This window comes from Zootoca vivipara, chromosome 1, assembly GCF_965207765.1.
Source record: "Zootoca vivipara chromosome 1, rZooViv2.hap1.1, whole genome shotgun sequence".
Classification (NCBI taxonomy): domain Eukaryota; kingdom Metazoa; phylum Chordata; class Lepidosauria; order Squamata; family Lacertidae; genus Zootoca; species Zootoca vivipara.
In genome coordinates this window covers 4,763,573-4,773,359 of record NC_142582.1, presented here as the reverse complement: position 1 = coordinate 4,773,359, position 9,787 = coordinate 4,763,573, and the positions used below count along the sequence as shown (strand labels likewise).

At 44.0% G+C, this 9,787-nt stretch overlaps 1 protein-coding gene across 3 annotated transcripts in view; it reads left to right on the top strand.

Annotated features, from left to right (window-relative positions):
- Nucleotides 1–8,826: 8,826 nt before the first annotated feature.
- The window catches only part of SPAG16 (sperm associated antigen 16), a 403,304-nt gene continuing 402,343 nt past the window's right edge, over nucleotides 8,827–9,787 (top strand). For all 3 annotated transcript variants that reach the window (XM_088667222.1, XM_035138897.3, XM_088667194.1), the window contains exon 1: nucleotides 8,827–8,923. Coding sequence is in view for 2 of the 3 variants with exons in the window: in XM_035138897.3 (XP_034994788.1) it covers nucleotides 8,872–8,923 (52 nt within the window). In the remaining variant the exon portion in view is untranslated. The remainder of the gene's footprint in view (nucleotides 8,924–9,787) is intronic.

Below are 9,787 nucleotides of genomic sequence, written 5' to 3'. Positions count from 1 at the left end.
AGAAATGGAGGCAGTGAGAAATTTTACTTTCTTGGGTTCCATGATCACTGCAGATGGTGACAGCAGTCATGAAATTAAAAGATGCCTGCTTCTTGGGAGAAAAGCACCGACAAACCTAGAGAGCATCTTAAAAAGCAGAGACATCACCTTGCCGACAAAGGTCCTTATAGTTAAAGCTATGGTTTTTCCAGTAGTGATGTATGTAAGTGAGAGCTGGACCATAAAGAAGGCTGATTGCCGAAGAATTGATGCTTTTGAATTATGATGCTGGAGGAGACCCTTGAGAGTCCCATGGACTGCAAGAAGATCAAACCTATCCATTCTAAAGGAATTCAGCCCTGAGTGCTCACTGGAAGGACAAATCCTGAAGCTGAGGCTCCAGTATTTTGGCCACCTCATGAGAAGAGAAGACTCCCTGGAAAAGACCCTGATGTTGGGAAAGATTGAGGGCACAAGGAGAAGGGGACGACAGAGGATGAGATGGTTGGACAGTGTTCTCGAAGCCACCAACATGAGTCTGACCAAACTACAGGAGGCAGCAGAAGACAGGAGTGCCTGGCGTGCTCTGGTCCATGCGGTCACGAAGAGTTGGTCACAACTAAACAACAACAACACCCTGGCTTTTGATACCTGAGATGTGTGTTTTCAGGGCCTGTGGCTAGAATCTATTTTTAATCTGTTTTTGTTTGGTTTTTTACTCTCAATTTTAAATCATGGGACCTGCTCATGATGGGTGGATAAAACAACAGCAAAGTAAGCAGCAAGAAAATTTGAATATTGATACTCATTTTAAGAACTTTGGGAGAGGTGCGGGTTTTTGTTTTTTTAAAAAACTGATCTTTTGCTTTGTAGTGGAAAGGGATGTCTGAAGACAAATTATTATTTAGATGGTATTTCCCATCCTCATCTGTTTAGCCAGAGATAACAGGAATTGAACCTGTAACTTTGTACATGCATAACATTGTATGGCTGGTTGATTTGTTTTTGCCACCTAGTGGCTAAAGAGTTTAATGAACTAAGGGCTTTCCACACTTACTGTACCTTTTAGCGTGGTATAGTTGCTGTTTGCTCTGATTTTGAAAGAGTGAATTTGGAGCTGACCATCCACACTTGGGGTCACATGCTGCTGTTATTAGAAAATGAATGTGGTTTTCCCCTTCCACACTAATGGTGGCTTGTGCCTGAATTGAGAAAAGTTCCATGGCTGTCATATCGGCCCTTATATATCTCCATACTCCTCCAGGCAGTAAAAGAAAGAGCTATGAGCATGTGCATGAGGATAGCTCTTTCATGTTGTTGCTTTTGTGCTTTTGCTTATGGTACATAATGCCTCGTATTCTGAAATTCTAACCTCGTAGGATTAGAAGAGGTGGCATTGTCGTGGTCTGCCTTCTTTGCTTCAGAACACCCCAAACTAAAAGCTTGCACTGGTCAGATGTCTCCTGAATCATGCCCCCCCCCCAGCCCCACTGCCTTCAAAGAGAAATCAGGAGAATGCTCTAACACATGAACAAATACTGAAGATTAAAAGAAAATGTCAGAATTTTTGCCGTAGAGGAAAAAGAGGGAATATTCTGGAATAACAGCAGGTTAATAACAACTGTGGAAGCATGCCAATAATCCAAAACCACCAGTGATTATACCACTATAGAGGCCAGTGTGGAAAGCCCCTGGGACTCAGCATGATCCTCGAGAGTGACTATTGCCTCCCTAAGAAAAAAATGTCAGAATGTCACTAAATATTGACTACATGGGCATTGTTAGGGAGTGGTCTAGGCAGGGCACCAGAGACCCAGTACTCTGTGCTAGACAGCAGATTTCCTGACTCTTCCCTTAAAAAACAAACAAACTTCTCCCGGTATGACCCACAGAGGACATTACGGTCCACAAATAATAACATATTGGAGATCCCGAGTCACAAGGTGGCTAGGCTGGCCTCGACCAGGACCAGGGCCTTCTCAGTACTGGCCCCGACCTGGTGGAACGCTCTGTCCCAGGAGACTAGGGCCCTGCGGGATTTGTCATCTTTTCGTAGGGCCTGCAAGACAGAGCTGTTTCATTTGGCCTTCGGACTGACGCAGTCTGACCCCACGGTTACCCTCCCCTAAGGTTTTATTTATAATGGTTTTATCTTATTCGTAGATTTTTAATTTTAAAATTGAATTTTAACATTGTATTATTCTGTTGTTTTAACTGAAATGTTTCTTTTATATTTGTGTTGATATTATTTGTTGTTAGCCGCCCTGAGCCCGGTCTTGACTGGGAAGGGCGGGGTATAAATAAAAATTATTATTATTATTATTATTATTATTACTTTGCTTACAGGACAGCTGAACCAGAGACCACACAGCCTGTGTTGCCACTTGAGGCAAAACAAAAGGTGCCCTGTCACTGCTATCATCTGCCCTGCAACACCTGCCACACTCAGACAAGTGGCACCAGCCCCGGCTAGTCTCAAATGAGATTGTGCCAATTTTCACCCAGATTTTGTTGAAATCACGCAAGATATCACATTATTGGTGAAATCTTGCTGGAAATAGGCACGATCTCACCCAAAAAGAGAGCAAATGCCAGGACCACTTCTCTGGAGATGGCAGAGGCAGCAGATGGCATTAGGCACTACCTAACGGCTGTGCCGGTCCTGAGCTGAGTGCATATGCCCAGTACACAGCTGGTGAGACCCCTAGCCACCCACCATTTTCATTTGCCCAGAGGCACTCTGTATATGTCTGCCAATGTCTGATGTGGGTCTTGTCTCAAGTACTAAACAATAACCCAGCTTGGCCAGAATGAATGGTTAGATTAGAAGTTGCCCTATTGCTGGTGTGATCATCCCTATTTAAAAGTATGTTCTCCGTTCCTGAGTTTTAGGACTTTACCTCCAATACATTAAGCCTTCAGTTATAAGGGCCTAAGCATGGGTGTCTGGAAAAAAGGACAGTGAGCCCAGATCTGGGTTTTCATCAGAACATATATTGGGGTATGTGGCCAATGTGCTGGAAGACAGCATACCACTGGGAAAGATTTGAATCTTTGTGGATTTGCACCTAGTTGAACAGTTCCTTACCTTAAACAGTAGGGGTCACCATTGTCATTCCAATGGGAGAAAGAAAAGTTAAAAGCCGCTTGTATATATGATATCCTGTGAATCTGTTTTGATGTAGAAAGTCACCATAATATTGAATAACATGGACATTTTTTAAACAGTCCAAAGTTCACAGTGTACTGTTAACAACAGTTTAGCCAGTATTCCTCACTGTCAATGGATTTGTAGCCAAGATGAACTGCATTTAAAAAATCATCACATTGACAAGGTATATAAATATTGCTTACTGTTTCAGTATTAAAGGCTAGTATTCAACGAACTTTTACTCAGCGTAGACACATTTAAATTAATGGACATAACTTAATCATGTTCATTAAATTGAGCAGGTCGAACACTGAATAATAAGGGACGCGGGTGGTGCTGTGGGTTAAACCACAGAGCCTAGGGCTTGCCAATCAGAAGGTCGGCGCTTCGAATCCCCGCGACGGGGTGAGCTCCCGTCGCTTGATCCCTGCTCCTGCCAACCTAGCAGTTCGAAAGCACATCAAGTGCAAGTAGATAAATGGGTACCGCTCCAAGCGGGAGGGTAAACGGCATTTCCGTGCGCTGCTCTGGTTCACCAGAAGCGGCTTTGGCATGCTGGCCACATGACCTGGAAACTGTACGCCGGCTCCCTCGGCCAATAACGCGAGATGAGCACCGCAACCCCAATCAGTCACACCTGGACCTAATGGTCAGGGGTCCCTTTACCTTTACTAACACTGAGTAAAACCTAGCAAAATACCTCCCAAAGTCCCCCACCCAGCCTTTTACAGTCTTCTCAAACCCAGTGCTTTTTTCTTAAAAAAAAAAAGTTTAGGGGTACTCTCATTTTCCTACTCATATTGAAATATTGCCCCTCATTGAGGCCAAACTTACATTCACAAAATGTTTAGGGGTATGTGCCCCCCCCCGAAAAAAGCACTGCTCAAACCATTTGTGGAAATAATTTATTTTAGTGCAAGGAACATGGGGCAGATGCAAAAAGGGTAATATAGACAAACTGTCATCCACTAAACAAGGCTTTATGTGAATGTGGTCCTGAAAATTGACTTCATGAGCCAAGCACTAAATAAATAGGAAAGCCTGGAATGCTTGACTAATTTATAGCTGAGCTGTGAAAGCTGATTAATAACTGACCCACAGCCTTTTATCAGAATGCTTAAGATATTCACTTTGTCCACAGCACATCCAGCACATCAGGGCCGGCCCAAGACATTGTGGCACCTGAACCACAAAATGGCATTGCCCTCCAGCCAGGAAAGAAGGCATGAGTGAAGAAGTACATCTGGAACAAGGTGGGGCATGAAATCAATCTTACCTGATGGTTGAAATGGGAATCAAAGGCTGCCCCAGAGTTGGTGAGGGTATACTCATTAATCAAGCTATTAACATAACCTAAGACAACAAGAGCTTCCGATCAGTGCAAATAAGGAAAGGTGATGACTACAGTACATAACTACAATAAAAGTGATCTTTTTCCAGAAAAAGAGATGCCGTAACTCACCATGAATGCCTCCCTTGTTCTCTTATAATGACAATGGTGCCCACCTGAGAGGTGCCAGAACTGAGTTCCAGAAATTTCTGGCTGAAAAAAAGCCCTGTCAATAACCTGCTTCTTGCGGCACTTTGCAGTAATTTTAAGTAGGGATGAATGAATCTGACAGTTTTGGGTTCTGTGTTTCTCATTTTCCCTCTCTTAAATTCAGTTCCCCCCTTGTCATGGGTCTCATGGTGCCACCAGGCTCACGTATGGAGTGGCAGGCAGAGACGAGCAGGGGGGGGCAGGAGGATGAAATGGTGGGGGGCTGAGACCATGGAAGAGTGTCTGGAGGAGGCAGGTTCTTCTCTTTCTCAGGATATGGCTGCTCCGGAAGGGGAGCAGGACTTCCACCTCCCTCCCTCCCCAGGGAAGCTTCAATGGGGTGTCCACCAACTGCAGGAAGAAGAACTGGATTAAGAAGGGGAGGGTCAACGCCATCCCTCCCTAACACAGTGCACATCTGGAACTTGACATTTTCACAAGGCACAGGAGTCTTGCCAATGAGCTCACATGGTGGGTGGGCGGGCTAGCCTATTGGGACAACTCCATTGCTTCTGTGCAGTTCTGACCTCCTTGCCTAGATCTTGGATGCCTTAAACTTGGATTGTTGCTTCTAGCTGAGATAGTTCCAACTTTTTGTCACCTAAACTGAGCATTGAGGCTGCTGTGACTCACTACCTGTTGCAGAACCTGCACTTCTAATCAATAAAGATATTTTCCTTCCTCTCAAGGAAGCGGTTATGTCACCATAGTCTGAGTGGGAGCAGGGACACATGTCCTCAATTGTGGGGTGGTTGTTGTTGTTGTTTTAAAAAAGAAGTCCTTGTGAAAATTCATCAACATTTTAGTGTGCATATGTACACACAATTTTGCAAGCAATCTTCCTGTAACATTATGCATTTTGTTTATTTTCACTAAATATTCACACTTTTGTGCACACTTTTTGGTAGGAGAACTGTATCTCAAAATCTGGAGGAGTGTGAATTTTGAAAGGTAGCTCTTTTTCAGTTCACATAATTTTAATGGTCCACTTATGAGGACTTTGCTCTCAGTCCCAGGGATCACGTGTCGTAAATATCACGGTGTGTCCCCTGCCCTATTGTGACTGTATCTTACTTTCAGTTCAATGAAAAACAGAACCTGTTTCACTCATTAATCTTTCCACATACATGCATAAAGCATAGCTGTCTTTCCTTGTCATGAATATGTATGCAATGATATCACACACTGGCATCACACCTGTGTGTGTACAGCAAAATAAATAAGCTATATGCTACAGAAAGGAGTGATTTGTATGCCAGATTTTCACAAGATTCAGTTTTCACTATGAAAGATGCTGTTTCAGGAGTGCCAAATTGTTCATTTAAAAAGCCCTCCACTTCCTGCCTTTCACATCTTTTTTCAAGATTGCTCACTGCCATTATTCTTTGTCTGCTGTTGTGTTGTATTCTGCTAACCATAAGTGTGTTTATGATGTTTGTCCTGGGCAAGCCCTAGTAGTTGAGGAGGGAGAGGAAAGAGACCGGGGGGGGGGGGAGATATATATATGCCAAGTATGTGACTGTTATGAATCATTTGAATCTATTTCTCATGGATAAAGGCATAAATATAAAATGCTGCTTGGCCACAATTGCTTTTACTGAAAAGACTTCTTCACTTCATTATTTCAACTAATTAGGGCTCACTCAGTGATATGATCATGTAGCCAAATGTGATGCACGACAAGATGCCTTGATAGCATTGCCTCCACCATATAATCCCTGACTACCTTGAGAAATGTTGTGAAGAAGCCCTTTAAAGTTACAGACATGGAGCAAGTACATTCCTTGCATCATTTCCATCTTCAACACTGGCTAGAAAGAAACACATCCTGTTGCCTGCAGTTGGGGCACTGTCTTGCTGCGCTGGTTTCCTTGGCAGCAGAATTGCATCCCCTCTTCTGCCAACACTTGCTGCCTTACAGATTGGCATGTATCTTTTCACAAAGCGTTGCCTAAGTGGCTGGAAAGGGGATTGTTTCACAGGTGGAAAAATTTACTAAATGCACAAACACCAATTTCATTTCATCATTAATGGACCTGTATTCCCTGCACAGATTATTTCTGATAATAAAGGCAGACAGCTACATGGATTGCAGAAACCTTTACTCATGACATTTGCAGGGAAATATAAATGACCCCTTGTCCCTTGAACAAATGGACATCAATGTGTGAATTGATTGTTTATTGCCCTTAATAGTTCTGTTATTCGCTAGTTTACCCCGCCCCTTTGCTGGTGTAGATGACAAAAGTTGAAACTGCCTGAAGATTATTGGTCCCTTGCTGATGCTATGCTGTGAAACTGGAGGGTTAAAGAACTGCCTAAGGATGATTCAATGTTACATCTAATGTTTTAGCTACACTTCTTATTAAACAGTCCCCAAGCCAGAAATAAACAATTGCTCTTCCTTCAACTAGTTTAGATTGTTGCTTTCTGCTCTCTCAGATCTATGTGTATTGGAAAGAAGTGTGTAATAAGGCTTGCATTTTGTTGACAATGTCCAATAAAATGTTGCCGTTTCATGGTAACTTTGTAAATTTTCACCAAGAAGCAAGAGGAAAGAAGCAGTGGGGTGGGGATGGGGGTGCCTGGATTGCAAGACATCTAGAAATTTACCTGACTCCTTTCTAACTAGTTATGCTTTAAAAAGGAATTTGACACTCAATCCCAGATATATCACATCAGCATCAGAGTGGCACTGCACCAGGTGTTAGAATCAGGCTAGGAATCAGTTTAAATCTTAGTATTCCAGCTGGAATAATTTGTGCATTGGATTGAATATATAAGGCATATTAAAAGAAGGTAGCTGAACAAATACAAGAGGCACCTGGTACCAATCTATTGCTATTACTTCAGTATAGAAATTGAATATAGATAAAGAATCTGTAGCTGCTAGGAGTCCAGTTGAAATCTAAGAAGCAATTTGCTTGTAACATCCAATTGATTATAATTCATGTGGGTGGGTGGAACCATGCGGGGGCTGGCATTGCTAACGAAAGCTGCAGCATGGCATATTGATAACTGTGGGCTTAAATGTCAAGTGCAGCTTTGAGATTTTTTTTTTAACCATACTGCTATTTTAAATAGTGGGATGAGAAATGGAAGATATTAAATTTGAACTTAGCGTTGCCTTCTAAACTTGGTCATAGTTCCTCTGAAACACAGCAATGTCAGGACTTTTGGGCTGGGCTATTGTTTAGGGCATGTTGCTAAGTTTTGTTGTTGTTGCTGCCATTGATATTCATTTCTTTTGTACCTTTATTTTTAGATCTTATATAGACCCGATCGGGACCGGATTTAGGTTTGATGTGGCCCTCAGCTACTGAAGGTAATGGGGCCCTTTATATGTCCAGCTGTCCTTTGTCAACAACAAATGGTCACTGTTTTTTGGGTTGAATATATGCTATATGGCAATTTAGGGACCTAATAGGTATCTAAAGCCATTTGCACATAACAAAATATATTTTGGAAATGTACATGCAGTTTTTCCCCTTTAATTTTTTTTGGGGCCCCCCCAAGAGAGTGGGGCCCTAAGCTAAAGCTTGTTTAGCTTATATGTAAATCCGGCACTGGATCACCCGATTCATGCGGAAGTCCTGCGAATTGGATCATGCTCTTTGATGCGCTTCATTAATTGCTTATTGACTACTTTTGCTACGTTTGTAATCGTGTCAAACCTTTCCGTTTCATTTGCCCCATTGAGCACGGCTTTAGAAAGCCGAGGGGAATTGCGACCCATTGTCGTATTCTGACTTTTGCACGTTTTCAAGACAGGGTTTTATTACCTTTGTTTCGTTAAGTGCTTTGAGGGTGGGTTTATTATTATTATTATTATTATTATTATTATTCTGTTTTTTACAGTCGAGCGGTGTATAAATCTTCTGAGCTAGCTAGATAAAGGATATAGAGAAGTATGGCTTTCTTGGAATACACGCAGCAGCGTAAGGACACGTGTGTGACGCGTGAATTCCCACGTTAGCTGGCCAACACACGGGCGCGGTGTGTACTGTACAGTACGTTCCGCGTGGTTTTTTTTTTAAGCAGCCGAGGATCGAGCCGCGCTTTGGAAGGGACACCCCTCTGCAGATTTATTTCCCAGCGTCGCTCTATGGGCGCGGCCGGAGGAGGCGGGGCTCCGGGGTCGCCTTGGCAACCGAGCGACGCGCGCGCGGCCTTGTAGCCAGGACGGGCTGAGGCGGCGGCCATGGAGGAGGCCGCGACGGTGACGACCACGGAGGGCACCTTCTGCCTGCAGCGTATCCTTGGGCCGCCTCCCACCCACCCCCCCGGTCCCTGGCGGCGCCCCAGAGGGAAAAGGGGCCGCCGCGGCTCCTCCTCGTGGGCGGGGAAGAGGGAGGCCGCCAGCCGGGAGAGCGAGCGAGGGAGGATTCCGCTTAGGCGAGCTGCGCTTGCTGCGTGTAATTCTTTAAAAATGTCCTGCCTCCTGCCGGTCTTTCGTTATCTTTCGCGTTCCATCTATCTAGCATCTATCTACCCCAGGCACCCCCAAACTCGGCCCTCCAGATGTTTTGGGACTACAACTCCCATCACCCCTAGCTAACAGGACCATTGGTCAGGGATGATGGGAATTGTAGTCCAAAACATCTGGAGGGCCGAAGTTTGGGGGTGCCTGATCTACCCCCTACAAGTTGTCACCTGTCCACCCTGTAATGTAGGTACCGGATCTGTACCTCTTTATCTACTTGCACTTTGACATTCTTTCGAACTGCTAGGTTGCCAGGAGCTGGGGCAGAGCAATGGGAGCTCACCCTGTTGTGGGGATTCAAACCGCCGACCTTCTGATTGGCAAGCCCTAGGCTCTGTGGTTTAGACCACAGCGCCACCCGCATCCCTATCTATCTATCGATCGATCTATCTATCTAGAAATAGGGACATAGGAATTGATATGGATGTAGGCGTCTATGTTCAGTGGCAAAAGTTCTTAATGCTTTTATTTAAGTAGGTGTGAGCAAACAAATATAGATTAACTCAAACCAAGTCCTTGTAGTTGGAAAGTTTGTGCTTTAAGTCCCTTTGGTACTTTTATTCTGTTTGGGAACCTCCCCGCCCCCGCCCTCCTATTTCATATTTCTATTTCCCCATAAATGTAATGATCCCCG